The sequence below is a fragment of the Sinocyclocheilus rhinocerous genome, unplaced genomic scaffold (genome assembly GCF_001515625.1).
Source record: "Sinocyclocheilus rhinocerous isolate Xijiao unplaced genomic scaffold, SAMN03320098_v1.1 scaffold1258, whole genome shotgun sequence".
In the NCBI taxonomy this organism is placed as follows: domain Eukaryota; kingdom Metazoa; phylum Chordata; class Actinopteri; order Cypriniformes; family Cyprinidae; genus Sinocyclocheilus; species Sinocyclocheilus rhinocerous.
This window is the reverse complement of record NW_015648525.1, coordinates 62,759-79,464: the sequence shown is the minus strand read 5'-3', so window position 1 is coordinate 79,464 and position 16,706 is coordinate 62,759. Positions and strand designations below refer to the sequence as shown.

Genomic DNA, 16,706 nt, shown 5'->3' with positions numbered 1-16,706 from the left:
GCTGCATCAACACTACTGCTGTTCCTGAAACCACGCTTTCTTTCTTTGCGTGCACATTTGGGCGGTGTTATGCAAATCTTCGCACATCGTGACGTAGACATGTGGGGACGTGTTAGAATGAGCCGTTTTAGGAGGGCGTGGTTGACTCAACTTTTATAAATAATATCTCTTTGGATTTGAGACTTTAGTCTTTGCAACTTTAGAGATCTTCTTTATGCACCAAGAGCTTGTAACACTCCAAAGAGAAAGGAAAAATTTTAATCGCATCATATGACCCCTTTAATGTTTACAAACTAAATTGACAATCGAAATTACATCCTATTATGCAAATGCAATATGCTATTATTTGCTTCCACTATGATTCTCATAACTCAGAAAGTCTTGGTTCAAAGAAAATCCTGACATGGTCGTGTCAATTCATACAACAAGGCAAAAAAAATAAAAAATAAAAAATAAAAAACCTTTTTTAACTACTAATCACAGTAATAAACCAACAAGTAAAAAACATTATTTAATCTGATTATGTTTCATTTTTAATTTCTGTGCAAAAATGCACAATTCTTTCACCTTATAAAACAACTGGATATATTTCTGAAACCGTATATTGTATATAAACAAGGTTAACCCTTCATGCCTTAACACTCACATGAACGTGAACAGAATGAAAACATATCAAAATGCACATTTGTCCTTGACTGCATTACGGCTCTTTGTTATTAAAGGCACAACATGTTGTGCTTTGTTTGTTAGTGCCCAACAGAGAATTCAAATTCGAAGTTCATTACTAAAAACAAACAATATTCCCAACAGAACCTCTGCAACATCCAAGACTGCTTAAACAAGCTTCAGGCTAATTATAGATAATGAGACATGGAATCTGTCCACTTCGCGAAATATTCTCCTCTTTATTTATTTTCCCCCTTCACATTTAAGCTGTGTGAATGGAGCATAAACTTAAGCAGAGAATCCTGCCATTATGAGAAGACAGTCTTCTTTTCTCTACAGGCAAGTTCTTGTCTAAATCAAGTCATCCTTAGTGGGGAAAAAATACATAGGAATAAGGACTGAACTTACAGGAATTTGGTGTAAATGCACACAAATTTATATTTTTGCAAAAAACAGAGCATATGCATAACCAAAACAGGCTACAGTAGCAACAAACATGGCAATTTAATCCCTTTTCCTTCCTGTCCACTGAAGTAGACAACAGTATATGTGATCTTTTCAAATTTCACTGAATTGTTTACTTACCTGGCATGTGATATTGCTGCCACCCATTCATCGCAGTCCTTAACATCTTCTGTACGAAGCTCCAGAGCCTTCTGATTCTCATGGTTGAAGATGACTGTGAAATAATACTGTAAAACAGACAGAATAAAAATGCATGTTAACTACAATGCTACACCAAGAATCTAATTTACTACACTTGTGGATGAAATATGAGCCAGTCAGAGTTTATCTTAATCACCAATAAATAAAAAAAAGAAAACAAAAGAAAACAAAAGATAGTGTGTAAATATATTTCTAATTTAATATATTTTAAAATGTAATTTATTCCTGTGATGGCAAAGCTTTTCAGCATCATTACTCCAGTCTTCATTCTTCATTCCAGAAGTCATTCTAATATGCTGATTTGGTGCTCAAGAAATATTTTTCATTATCAATGTTAAAAATGCTTAACATTTTTATTGAAACCGTGATACATTTTTATTCAGGATTTTTGGATATTGAAAAAAAAAACAGCATTTATTTAAAATTGTATATTTTATATGTGATAATGACAGCTAATTGTATATTATCCCTTAATAGAGGTAAAAAAACACAAAAAAAACACTAGAAGGTCTCTCAAATTCACTGAGAGGACCTGTGAATTTGAACTACATTTGGGCATTTGGGCTGAATTGTCCAAAAAACAGATGATAATTGGCACAAATGAATAAAAATCATGTATAAATAGCAACAAGTCTCTGTGCAATGTACAGCATTTTTGAATGTGTCATTTTAATGAATCTTCCAGTAAAAAGATCAGCAGCCCAGCATCTCAGATTGGTACAACATAAAATATGAACAGGAAAACCCTTTGCATATGCTACAAGACACAGTATTCCATGCATAACCTCACCAAGAACACCAGAAATAAGGAACCGCGTGCTTCCACCTCCCTGATTTTTCGGACTGATGACTGAGAGTGCATGAAGAGTTCAGAGAACACGGATCTGCTGGGTCTGAGTGGATGTGCTAAGGGAAACTTCGATGTGCCTGAGATAGCTCCAGTTCTCCAGAGGAATACCATAAAACATGTAAACTGGGAGCGTGGCGCATTACATAACTGTATGCTACCTGTTACCTAGCAACTCCTCTGTGCACTAGTGGCTATGGCTCTGTTTGTGCTACCCGTTTCTCTCCATTTCAGAAAGCCAGGCCTTAGCACTGAATCCCCAACAACCTCCATTTCTGCTGCACGTCAGACCTTCAAGACGCCTTAGCGCTGCTAAATTACATCACAGTCATTTGTCTCATGCAGTGGAGACCCACTGAAAGCAGAAAGGGTGCAAACGCACAGATCGCTATATAACATATTTTGCGAACAGTACTGAAAGAACTTATTATTCAAATAAGAGACTTAAAGCTTCTCAAAGTGTTGTTTCAACACATTTGACCATACTTCAATCAATTCTTCAGATTTCTGCAGATTTTTCCACACAATCATAAAATGTGAAAAATTCTAGAGGGTCTAGTGCAGTGATGGGCAAACTTGGCCCTTCCTGGCCACTTTCCTGCAGAGATTTGATCCAACCCTGATAAAACTCACCTGCCTGTAGCCTTCTAGTAGTCTTGAAGACAATGATTAGCTAGTTCAGGTGTGTTTGATTAGGGTTGGAGCTAAACTCTGAAGGAAAGTGGCCTGGAAGGGCCAAGTTTGCCCACCCTGTCTAGTGGATCTGTTTAAAAACCCAAGTCACAAAATAACATGTAAGATCTGAACTGACTTCAAGTAACCATTTAAGCTAAGCTATATAAATACAGTATATCAGATTTCAGAGATCATACTGTATAAAACACTAAATTGTATTTGTCAGTGTCATCCAGTTTTCTTCTACAGTGCCATGAACAACAAAACCTCCACAAAGCTTCACCGTAACAACTTTACTGATCAACTTTACAACTGTTGCTGTCTGCCACAGAAGACAAAACCTGGCTTTATTTGGATAGTTTTAAACAGAATTTTATAAAAATTAGTCAAACATACTGTAAAATGAACATGAATAACACTAAAAAGCACAAATTTACTTAAAGGTAAATAAAATAAATAGAATATATATACAGCGGGTAAAATAAGTATTGAACACGTCACCATTTTTCCCAGTAAATATATTTCTAAAGGTGCTGTTGAAATTTTCACCAGATGTCGGTAACAACCCAAGTAATCCATACATACAAATAAAATAAAAAAACAAATACGTTCAGAAATTAAGTTACGTGTAATAAAATGGAATGACACAGGGATTGTCATTCCATTTTCAGATTGACTCTCGTTAATTTTTCTAGTCACACTTTAGATTAGAGTTCAATTCTCAATATTTACTAACTTTACTATTAACTTAACTTGACTTTTGCCTCAATATACTCCTAATTGCTGCTTATTAATACTTAGTAAAGTAGTTGTTAAGTTTAAGAATTGGGTAGGATTAAGGATTTAGAAAAAGGTCTTGCAGAATAAGACATTAATATGTGCTTTTTAAGTAATAATAAACAACCAATATCCCAGTAATATCCATGCTAATAACCAACTAGTTAATAGTGAGAATTGGACACTAAAGTGTTACCAATATTCTTACTAACTCACCAAAGTATTAAAAGTGAGAAGGGTACATAAAAGCATGCATTTTAAGGATAAACTTAAAATTTTTTATGTTAAATCCACTATTGTATTGTATATGTATGATCTACAGTCTATACACAGTATTAAGTTCAATTACATAAGAAGTTATTGTAATTAAATTACAGAAAAAATAAAAGTAATCCCTTACTTTACTTTTTCAAGGGAAACATAATTAAATTACAGTAACTAATTACTAATTAATTACACCCAACACTGTTCGTGATCCAGCTTCACCTACAGAAGAAGTGAGTATAAGTTTTTTATGAATCTTTGCAAATCAGCTTTCCTAATAATGTGCTAATTAGCAAGTTCCTCGGCTAAATGCGGCTAAAGTTTACAGTCTCATGAGAACGGCTCGTCACCCCACAGAAGAGAGGGGTGGGGTGAGCAGAGTTCATTAGCATTTAAAGGGACATGCACCAAAACAGGTCACTGTGAACAGAGCAGTTTTTGAAAAGGGTTTTACACTACCATTGAGAAATTTTAACCAAAGTATGTTATAGAGTTTTCAATAGGACCCTAAAGAATCATATCAGCTTGTGGAAAATGAGCATCCGATGACTCCTTTAAAATAACTGCTTTCTATTTGAATATATTTTAAAATTATGTTTTATTAACAAGGTTCGGGAGGAGCGCATCAGATACTTAGCCTAATTAACACAGGTGGAGCGCACTCAAGTTAATCAACACCATGGCATAAATACAGCTGACTTACCTCTATCCATCGAACTACCCTCGCCACCTCCGGCGAGAACCCCAGTCGACTCCCCGGCGTCCTCCTATTGCTTGGCCAGGCCAACGATTCCGCCAATAGGAAAGTGGACTGTGTCAAGTCTGAGGCAAGCGCTGACCAAATCCGACGTCCAGCCTTCACGCAAGTTAAACAAAGCAGAATTATATGACTTGTACACAAATCTGCATCTAACTAACCTCTCTCCCGAGTCCACCCCAACCCCAAAGAAGGGCAAAAGACAAGGCAAACCTCCAGATACGCCTCGCCGGACTCCACCGTCTTCCTCCTGCGCAAGGCCCAGCTCTCTACGATTATCAAGCCGCGGCGTCAGGCCATCAGCAAGCCTGGGCCGCGCCCCGGATCCCGCCGCCGCAAGGGTGCATGTGACACTGGCCGCAGTTCAGCCTCGCATCGCGGCTTCTACTTCAACAACGCCGGGGCCCGTAGCTCAAGCAAGCACTTGGCCGCCTCCGCCGCCAATCACAGTCTCACTGCACGCTACTTTCAGCTCAGACCTCGCAGCCCAAGCAAGCGCTTGGCCGCACTGGCCGTCACACACAGCCCCGCCGCCTGCCCCTTCCAGCTCGGGGCCCACGGCCCAAGCAAGCGCTTGGCCACACTGGCTGTCATACACAGTCCTGCCGCCTGCCACCTCCAGTTCGGGGCCCGCAGCCCAAGCAAGCGCTTGGCCGCATTGGCCGTCACACACAGCTCCGCCGCCCGCCCCTTCCAGCTCGGGGCCCGCGGCCCAAGCAAGCGCTTGGCCGCACTCACTGTCAAACACAGCCCCGCCCCCAGTCCCCTTCAACTCTCTCCTCCAAGCGAAATCACAATATTCGCTCTTCACTGCTACACCAATGCCCGCCCCATCAAACGCCGTCGTCTCTGAACCTCCCCAAGTGGCTCACAACATCCGAGCGCAGATATTAGCAGGTGCGGACGTCGATCTCTCTTCTTTCCCTCCTGCCCACTTCCGACTCAAACCGTCAAATAGACTGCAGGGATTTCTCAGTCACTTTAAAAAACCCAAATCCTTTTTCATCATGACTACTTTCTTTTTCTGAGTTCACCATTGCATTTAGTCAGTTCACCGAGATCATCTGTTCAGCCTTCCCCCACAGGCGACGCAAACTCAATGATTATTTGTCAATCATAGCCGAGCTCATGTTGTCCTACGGAGGGGGGCATTTTTACATGTACCACAAGCTTTTTTTCTGCAAAATGTGCAGTACGAGTCGCCCAATGGAACCAGTGCCCTTACTGGGGCACACTCGATCCAGATCTCCACAGCCGGGAATTTTTAGACTGCAGGAACATTTCTTGTGCGGTTTGTAGGTCAGTCGCTCACTCCACCATGACTTGCCCACAAATCAACCCCTCTATACCCTCATGCCCTGATACTTCCTCTGTGAAATCCACCAGCTACGTCCCAAGATCCGCAACTACTGCAAACTCGGGTCCCGAGCAAACAGCCCCATCAGCAGCAGATAACAGGCAGTCATGCATCTCGTTCAACAGCGGGAGATGCATCAGACAGCACTGCCGCTACCTTCACATCTGCAGATTCTGCCGCGGAGCTCACGCCCGCATCGTTTGCCCAGTGTACAAAGCTGTGAATAAAAAAATCAAAAAATTACCTATTGACTCCCGTGAATATTTCTCGCCTGACCATCGAACTCGCTCACCACCCAGACAAAAAATTCACTAATTAACTTCTGTCTGGCCTCAGACACAGTTTTAACCCCAGCGTCGAATGCGCACTTTCCCAAAATTTAATCTGCAATAATCTCCAATCCGCCCACGCAGAGTCCGACGTCGTAGACAACCTAATCAAAAAAGAAGTCAAGTCAGGCTTTATGATTGGCCCTTTCGATAAACCCCACTACGAAACGTTTCGCGTCAGCCCCATCGGAGTGGCTACTAGGAAATTTTCAGGTAAGAAACACCTAATAATTGATCTGTCATCACCACATAATTCCACGGTCCCAAGCATTAACAGCTTGGTCCCTCTTGACGAATTTTCTCTCAAGTACCACGACATAGATCAGGCAGTCGAATTGATTAAAACTGCGGGTCAAGGAGCCTGGCTCGCAAAAATAGACATCACTTCTGCCTTCAAAGTGATGCCTATTCATCCGGACTCATGGCATTTGTTCGGGATACGATGGCTCAGGAAATTCTATTTCGCTGTCCGTTTAACCTTTGGATGCAAAAGCAGCCCCAAAATTTTTGATATGTTATCAGAAGCCCTTTGCTGGATCTTGTCCAATAATTACGCAATTCCCCACCTTATTCACCTCCTAGACGACTTTCTGGTCATTTCACCTCCCATCACTCAGGAAAATACCATGGGTATTTATATCTACATTCATCGAGTTCCTCGGCATCAACTTAGACTCAGCTAAATTTCAGCTCTACCTGCCCACGGAGAAGATCGATAGAATAATCCTCATCTCCTCTACCCTCCTCACCAGCCCAAGCTGTTCTAAACGCGAACTCCTTTCTCTGCTCGGGCACTTAAACTTCGCAATGCGCATCATTCCCCAAGGCCGCTCTTTCATCTCACATCTTCTCTCACTCGCGTCTTCGGTCCACGTGCTCGAGCACCTCATTCCCTTATCTCACGCATGCCACGACGAACTTAAGTTATGGATAATCTTCCTTAAATAATGGAATGGCCTTTCCCTTTTCTACAACAACCTTGTTTCATCTCCAGTTGACATCCAACTATTTACAGACGCAGCTCCCTCAATTGGCTTCGGAGGTTTTTACCAAGGACGTTGGTTTGTGTCTCCATGGCCCCCCCAGCTGCAGGGCTCACCTCAGTCTTCAGCTTTTTTTGAGCTCTACCCCCTCGTGGTAGCAGCCTTCCTGTGGGGGAATGAATGGGCTTCTAAAAGTATCTTAGTGCACTGCTACATGAAGCAGCTGTTCAGTGTATTAATAAAGGCCGTTTTCATTCTACCGCCCTCACGCCTCTCCTTAGACGCTTAATATGGATCGCAGCATGCAACCAATTTATAATAATTGCCAAACACTTTCCAGGTTCAGAAAACCAAATTGCTGACTCTCTGTCTCGCTTTCTGTTTCAGAAATTCAGGACGCTGGCTCCAGAGGCGGACCCATTCCCAACTCCAGTACATCACTATTCAGAATTAATATTCCCGTATTATGTGCTCCCAGTCGGGGTTTCCTTTTCTCTCTCCCCGCCCGGCGAGGCTTACCCGTCTGATGCAGTGATTCTCGATCTCCCGTCAGATGTCGGCGAGAGTACGCCCGGTTGGGCTTGTATACTTGCCACCCGCAAGCGAGACTTATCCATCTGATGCCGTGAGACTTGATCTCCCATCGGATGTCGTGAGAGTCCTCCTTGCCGGTCTGCCCAAAGCCTTTTTACCTTGCCAAACCGAGAGGACCCACACGTCCGTCGTCCTGAGTCTTGATCTCCAGTCGGAGTCTTTATGGGCCCTCTCGGTCAGCCATTTTGCCCTCTGCCCACTGATTAGCAGGGGCTTGTCAGCCAGTAGGGCACGTACGCCGACACCGCGAGCTGTTAGGGCTCCTGGTAGGGCTATACCAGGGTTGGCGAACGTCGGTCCTGGAGGTCCTTTTTGCTTCAACCCTAATCAAACACACCTGAACAAGCTAATCAAGGTCTGAACGGTTACTAGGAAGCTACAGGCAGGTGAGTTTTAATTAGGGTTGGAGCTGAACTCTGGGCTATACAATCATGCTGCTCCTCCCCCATCGGCCGGTAGGGCTCACCTGTTCCAACGCTGTGAGCTGTTCCCGTTGAACATCGGTTCGAGGCCTCCCGACCGGGTGCCCCAAAACACGTAGTCCAATACCAGCAGCCGGTAGGGCCTACCCTTCCAACGCATAAGTCGCTCGAGTACGTAGGCTCTCCTGGACTGCCAACCAGGCGACTTCTCAAACATCAGCCCCCGCCAGTTCTCAGTGCTTATTTGGGGGGGGGGTTCTTAGTCTGGCGGCTGTCCTTTGCTCAATTGCTTTTTGGGGGGTAATCTAGGTTCGGGCCATTCCCGAGCTCGGAGCTCTTCCCCGGACAGCACGGCAAATATGCATTACCATACTTCAGCTAATTATATGTAAGCGTGAAGTCGTGAAATGTAGTTTATTCCTGTGATCAAAGCTAAATTTTCAGCATCATTACACCAGTCTTTAGTGTTACATGATCTTTCAGAAATCATTCTAATATGCTGATTTGCTGTTCAAGAAACATTTTTTAAATTATTATTATTATCAATATTTAAAACAGTTGAGTAAATTTTTTCATTTTTTTCTTTGGGAAAGAAATTATAGAAATTACTATTTTTATTTAGCAAGGATGCTTTAAATTGATCAAAAGTGATGATAAAGACATTTATAATGTTACAAAAGATTTTTATTTCAGATAAATGTTGTTCTTCCGAACTTTCTTTTCATTGAAGAAACCTGAAAAAATCTACTCAGCTGTTTTCAACATAATAATAATAAATGTTTTTTGAGCAGGAAATCAGAATATTAGAATGATTTCTCAAGGATCATACCTGGAGTAGTGATGCTAAAAATTCAGCTTTGAAATCACAGGAATAAATTACATTTTAAAATATATTCAAATAGAAAACAGTTATTTTAAATAGTAAAAATATTTCAAATTCTTTTTGTTTTTGCTGTACTTTGGATCAAATAAATGCAGGCTTGGTGAGCAGAAGAGACTTTAAAAACATTAAAAATCTTACTGTTCAAAAACTGGTAGTGTGTGTGTGTGTGTGTATATATATATATATATATATACATAGAATTTTTTTCTATTTATTTTATTTACCTTTAAGTAAATGTGTGTGTGTGTGTGTGTGTATATAATTATATATATTCACAGTTCTCAAATTCATTCATGTGTAACGTTCTATAAAGCTTGACTGAGAGCAAGAGTAACTAAAGTGGGCGGGGCTTAACAAACAGTCAATTGTTGTTGATCTCAGGTGCATTTAGGGATTGATCTAATTGATATACCAGTTTCCTGCACCATGCAGTGAATAATTGGAATGAAGTCTAAAAGTCTGTGGTTGACATGAAATCACTTAGAACCCATTATCAAGATGTTTACAGACTGGGACCTTGTTTTGACTGTAGATATTTTATGAAGCGCAGTACTGTATACTTCAATAACTCTAATGCAATAACTTGTTGAATAATAACTAAGTCTAATTCACAGATCTGAACCAAAAACAAATCTGCAAACCAACAAACCTTAATAAATTCCCATCTTCACAATCTTTAAGCATCCAGTGCCCATTCCAGGACTGTTTTTCATCAACGCTGCCCAGTTGATGTCTTGGAAAAATTATATGCTTATTAAAAAACTGATGCATGGAAAAAAAACATGGTAATTATTTGCTTTAAAGCCTTTTAAATTGCCCACATACGTTCATCCTGTCATGCTGATCTTTTAGACATATGTCATATTGTTGAAATTCTCACGGTTGAAGTATGTTGGTTCTTTGACCTTTTCCTTTCTATGAGCAAGGTCAAGACTCTGCTAAACCAAAACTGCCTTCATTCTTTCAACTTACAGCTGAGTCATGTATATTCACACACCTAACTGACTGTTTTTTTAGCGTATATACACATGCACTCACACACACAATGAATATCAATGTGTGATCAATCAAGTGTTTTAAAGTCGCAATATGAAGAACAATTAAAAAAATGTTTGCATAAAATGTTCACAAAACCCATTAATTACAAGATAAATCAAACCAAATGTGCTTCAAGCCTACAAATTAGAAAACTGCAACTATTACAAAATCAGATAATGGAGCATAAGTTGCTTCAAATAATGTATATGACATTAAAAAACGATTGCTCTTATCTTTAAGCACAGTCAAACAAAACAAAGGAACTGTAAATAACACATTATGAAAGTTGCTGTATAATGAATGAGTTCAGACAGGTCCTTTCACATTCTTTCATCAGACACCCATATATCCCTATTCTGCAACCTGTTACCTGTCACATCAGCCTTTGCTAAATGAAGTGAACCATGGTTTTGGGAAAGGAAATGGCCTGTAAAGGAATAAAAGTGTACCACCATGACTGTTACAAGTCAAATCCATAATGCACACCCTTAGCAAGATGTATGCTCTATTTTTTGCATCGTTCTTCATGTTCCCACACCTCTGTAAAGGACCAATTTTATTATGTCAGTCTTGAGCACTAACACAAGTGCAATCTGCAAGCAGACCAAAATAGCAAGCATCAGTAAATCTACATGCACAGGCTCATTCTGTTGAGCTGCAAAAATGCAGCTGTTCCCAAAAGAGAGATGAGTGTTTTGCTATAAATGAGCCCTGACCCCTCAGAGGTACTGAACAGAACAAATTTAGCCCAAACAGCGTTAGCATTAATGAAGGAGGCGCAATGCACTGCTGCATGCTCCCGCAACACATACACACACACACCATCCCTCCAACCACTCTTTTTCTCATGCAAATAGGAGTTGCCATAGGAACCATGGGCTAAAATGCAGATATATTAAAGTAGGTCCAATAAATGAATGGTAGAGCAGAGTGATTGGTATGTAAATACAATGACAATGAAAGGAAAGGTAGCGGGATGGTTTTCAATAAAACACAAATTTGTGTTGAATACACCAATACGCATATTGCCCAAAAGCACCTTTGTGCTGAATAAGTGCTTTTTTAGATTAGTGAATAACATCTAGGAACACTGCAGTGTTCCAAAAAACAAACAAACAAAAAAAAAACTAAATTTGATTAGAAATTAAAATGGATGTGGGGACCGGTCTGCAAATTGTGCATCTCACACTGAATTGGGCAGATTTTTTTTCCTAAAAAAGGAAGTAAATATACACCTGTGTAGCACCAAACTCTAGATTAAATAGAGTGTCCCACTTTTTCGCTCCTGTTTCTGTGAGTTGGCACACCTGGAGAAAGAGAAGAACTGTATAATGCTAAATATGAATATGGAACAAACACTATATTAAGATCATAAGAGGTTACAAGAACCTCATTAGGTCCACAGACTTTAGATAAGATCTAATGAAGGATCTGGAATAAACAGGAAAAAAATTTAGGGATGTGGGGATTTAACATGCTTTAATCCATTACCATGGATCTTTTTTCTTGAAATAAAAAAGTACAGCTCTTTATTTGACAATTGCAGCTCCAAAGACTAAAGTACAATAAACAAAAAAAAAAAGCCCCTTGTTCAAATGATAATTGAGTGTTTTGTATTATGACACATTCTGTATTATGACATATATCTGAGTGAAAAAGATTATCAAAAAAGGAAAGAAATGTAGGGCAGGACTAAAAAAAATCACTCACAATAAGATCAATGACATAGATTTAGACAATAGATTTTATTAAAAAAAAGATTAAAGTCTTTATTTTTGGGTAACGCTTTCCCTTTAAGACACTGACATTTTTTTAAATTATGAAGTTAATGAAATCATCGAAATCACATGAAAAAAAGAAGTGTGCTTACTCAAGACTCATGAATTGCAATAGACATTACTATGTAATTCGCTATATGCTCCATTAAATATATAAATAAGTCTAAGTGGAAGACCGATGAAAGCATCTATATTGGCTGCTCTGCTCAAGGCAAGTATTAGCAGTAAATCAGGCATCTTACATTATTTCCTTTTCGGTGAAAACCCAAAGCTTGCCAGTGTAAAATTATTTATGCAAATGAGATACACTGAATGAGGTTACAGTGTGCATACCTAATATAAAGGATGAAGTGTGCATGACTCTGTCAAACACTGAGTCGTTGATTGTTAGGTAACGTTGCTCTAACTATGCTCTGTTCTTTAGAGGATGACAGACATGCACAGCATCAAACTCCATGCCGCATCCTGCTTTGTCAGCACAGGGACAGCTGTTCACAGGAAGGTCTTAGACTTTTGTTGAATTGCGGTCCTTACACACAGAAATGAGCACTGCAGGCTGAAGACACAGCCAAGGTGTAACATCTTCAGCTATGTCAGTTTCCATCACTGGCTAGTAGTCAAAAGAAGAACTGATGCGGCATTTCTGATATTTTCTTTCAGGATCACGTGATAAACCGTCCTAACCACTGTTCACTTTAGATTGCCATGTAGTTGCAGTGATTAAGTGGTTGCTGCTGAAAATTAAAGGTGCCCTCAGTAAGTTTTTGTTTACATTTTACTGGATTTTATACTGACACCAATAGGTTCACAGTGTTTTTGCTCCTTTTTGTCAATAATTATCATTTATTTCATGCACGCATCTATAAAATCCACATTCTTGGACTCCATCCCAACAAATTTTGTGCGTTGTTAGGGGTTCGTGTTGGTGCGCAGTATGTCTCTCCCTCTATAATGCAGTGCTGCTGTCTTAGACTGAGACATTTTGGTGTTGTGCTGGCCATGGCCACCACTTGACGTCCTGCCGTTTGTCCTCACTCTGTGTAGCTGTGGGTCATCACTTCAACATGGACATTTGAGTGGACATTTTATTTTTCCACTCGTACTGATTCTTTTTGGACTGTCTAGTGGATCACGGACATTCTTGTCACCATGAACTTACATGTTTATAGTTTATAAACACAAAAGTGTTTTAAAAAATAAAATGATTAATATTAATACAGTACTATTATTGTTATTATTAGTAACCAGGTCCAATTGAGTTCAACAGTTGTGTTCCTGAAGCAAAACAACACATTAATTTTCTCCATTGGGGAACTGATTTAATGATAACTTTGAAGACAGATTGACTGTGAGTTACGAGGCTGTTGATTATTTTTGTTGAAGCTATTAGCCCACATCACATATAACTACATTACCTATGATTACGCAAAAAACAAACAAAAAAAAACTGACCAATCAGAGAATCACAACAAGCAGGAAATAATTGAGTCTTCTCTTGACACTCTCAAATGACTTGTAATATAATTTGTAATATTTAACAACATCTTTAAATCAGTTGTTTTATATTTATCTATTGTTTTCATATATGTAACTTGCAATGCTTCATGGGATTGTAGCCTACTTCCTTCCCTCATTAAAGCCATTAAAAGGATAGTTCACCCAAAAATGAAAATTCTGTCATTAATTACTCATCCTCATGTCGTTTCAAACCCGTAAGACCTTCGTTCATCTTCGGAACACAAATTAAGATATTTTTGATGGAAGCTGAGAGCTGTCTGACCCTGCATTAACAGCAACGCAACTGAAATGTTCCCAAGTCCAGAAACGTAGCAAGGAGATCTGTAAAATAATCCATGTGACATCAGTGGTTCAACCGCAACTATACGAAGCTACGAGAATACTTTTTGTGCGCAAAAGAAAAACAAATACAGACTTTATTCAACAATTCGTCTCCTCCGCATAACCCAAACAACGTATGCTGTTCTGTGTCAGCTGCGCCACGCCGGATCTGTTTCTTACGTTGTTGTGATTTGATCTGAACGAAAACAGAAAATAATTAATGACAGAATTTTCATTTTTGGGTGAACTAGGCCTAACCCTTTAAGTTCACAGTTTTGTACGTTTGTCTGACTTTTGCTTCAAATTCTGTTTTTTTGTGAGCTGGCTGGTCAGGTTTAAGGCTTTTAACAAATACTTTTTTTAAAATCCCTATCCAGAAAAAAAAGTGGTTGGGCTCTGTTGCATTCTATTGCATGACACTGTTGGTCATGTGATCTCAACATGGTGGCCTCCATTAGAAGACCATCCGATCCATGTACAATAAAGCAGCTTTTCTTATATAAGTGATGACAAATAACCTTTTAATCATATTAGTCAGAAACTCGTTTTATTATATCTAACACATTTTAAGAAGTAAAAAAAACAAACAAAACAAAACTGAGTGCACCTTTAATTTAGGCTAGGTCATCTACACGTTTTTATAGGAGCATAAAGCTATTTTCTGGTCAAAATAATAATTCATATTCACTCTGAACTCAAACAAGGTTGGCACAAACCACATAACATTATTATAACTATGTTTCAGTAACAATAAATAGACAAACTACTTAAAAAGGATAATATGACATCTTTGAAGGAGTCACAAGGTTTAGCCTAATCAGCAGCATCTCTGTGTTGGATCACAATAACTCGAATAAAGAACATTAAATGCTGCACAGCACCTTTTCAGACGCCCAAACAGTGTCTTGTGAACATAAAGTTCACTTTTGGGAACGATTTGTTATTAAACACGTTGTGAAGAAGCAGTTGCCAAGGTAGGATGCTATTAATATCAGCGCGGGAATTAAATCAATACGTCAAACAGACTGCGATTCTACGCCAGTTTTCCGCATGATGGCGACTCTGAGGTTTATAAAGTGCTTCTCTAGCGTCATTTTCTCTCTTGTGTTAGGCAGAGAGCGGAACAGTCGAAACTTAAATGTCTCAGAGAAGAAACGTTGATACATAACATCCTTTTTCCTGGAAAGCTAAACGGATATCAAACGATGAAAGACACTTAACTTAAATCGGCAAACTGTTGACTGCCGTTAGCGTGAGACTGACAAACAAGTTTCTGCATAAACCGCTGTAGTAGGCTACTGAAATAATTATTTCATTCCTTCTCCTTCATGTTGTTATATATTCTGTGATAGAAAAAGGGAGATGCTTGGCGTAATGTATAGGGGACTTGCAGCATGAGTCTCCATTCGCTTTCATTACATCTTGTTTCATTAAATGATAGTGAATGGTGACTGAAGCTGTTTTTTTGAGTTCCACAGACGATAAAGTCATACAGGTTTGAAACAACATGAGGTTGAGTACATGACAGCATTTTGATTGTTTGGATGAACTATACTTTAATGGCAAAGAACATAAACATATAGCTAATATTTTTAATTAATTTCTAATTTATGTAACCACAAGGAATCTATCTATGAATAAGTATACGTATATCATGTAACCTATCCAATGGTTTTAAACACAGTAATGTCATCTCGCAGAAAAAAAGATGCTCATTTCCAAGGAAAAAAAAGTAGACATGACAGATAAACCCTATTAAACAAACACACGGAATATCAGGTGCAAAAATCTCCGAGCACTGAGCAAAGCAGCAGATGCCTGATGGTAAAATTGTTGGTTGTCTGGACGAGCGCATGCTCATCATCTTTACGCATAAAACAAACCCCAGTCGCTGCTGGCTTGAAACAGAATGCCCGTTTTTAGTTGCTTTACCCCAAAAGTAACTCTATTCTAAGGCTCTGCATCAGCATTACAGAAGTATGAAGCAAAGTTGTCGTTCCGTTTGTTTCGTACCTGTTTTTCTAAGCACTCCTTGGCTGACAGGGAAGGTTTGGGTGAGGGCGACCTGTCACACACACATCCCTCCAACAGGTATAATCCCGAGGGTCGCGAACTGGACTCGCTCTCAAAATAAAAAAGCATATTTTGCAACAGAGCAAACCACTTGGTGTGCCATTTTGTGTTGTCGGAGCTCTTTTTGCTTAAGCAGCCTCGCCTCGTGCCATCTTTCTTTGCCAAAAGACCCAGGTAGGTGACATGACCATCATTAAGTCGAATTCCCTTCTGCATTTTTGTGAAGAAGATGCTGGTTTGGGGGGAAAAGGCTTGTTTCGGTCCTTACATCTTCTTAGCGCCAGATCCCCGAGCAGACGGGCACTTTCTGGATTAGAAACGAAGCCTGGCACGTTCTGCCCATCCACTGCAATCACCGCCTTGGCATGAAGTAGGGAAGAAGCGCAGAGAAAAACGAAGAATGCCAAACTGTACCATCGTAATGTAGTCGAATGCGTTCAGGCTTTGGAAAAAGACACCGAAATGCCTCCCATTACCTCTTCTGTGACGCAGTGAGCGGGGAGAATTAGGCTACAGTGTATGCGAGTGATGGTTTGTCGCGTTCTCCCGTGAAATTCTCTATAACCAGTGCGCGCGCTCACTGCTGAATGAGGCAGTGGCGTCACGTGACCAGCGTTCAGAACCTCGGACAGGGAGACGAACGTACTTTTGCAGTCACTTGAGTTCATTTTAGAATCATTTTAGATCTGTTGCACAGATGATGACAGATTGCTTCATGCGAGGAAAAACCCTCTTGAACCTGTATATTGCATTTAAAT

The 16,706-nt window shown here is 39.9% G+C and overlaps 1 protein-coding gene across 1 annotated transcript in view; it reads right to left on the bottom strand.

Annotated features, from left to right (window-relative positions):
• LOC107709799 (ras-specific guanine nucleotide-releasing factor 1-like) overlaps positions 1 to 16,501 on the bottom strand; it is a 29,530-nt gene extending 13,029 nt beyond the window's left edge. The window contains exons 1-2 of the mRNA XM_016514420.1: positions 15,889 to 16,501; positions 1,252 to 1,358 (exon numbers count right to left, since the gene is read on the bottom strand). Of these exons, the coding sequence (XP_016369906.1) occupies positions 1,252 to 1,358; positions 15,889 to 16,164 (383 nt within the window). The 5' untranslated portion in view covers positions 16,165 to 16,501. The remainder of the gene's footprint in view (positions 1 to 1,251; positions 1,359 to 15,888) is intronic.
• Between the last annotated feature and the right edge of the window lie 205 nt (positions 16,502 to 16,706).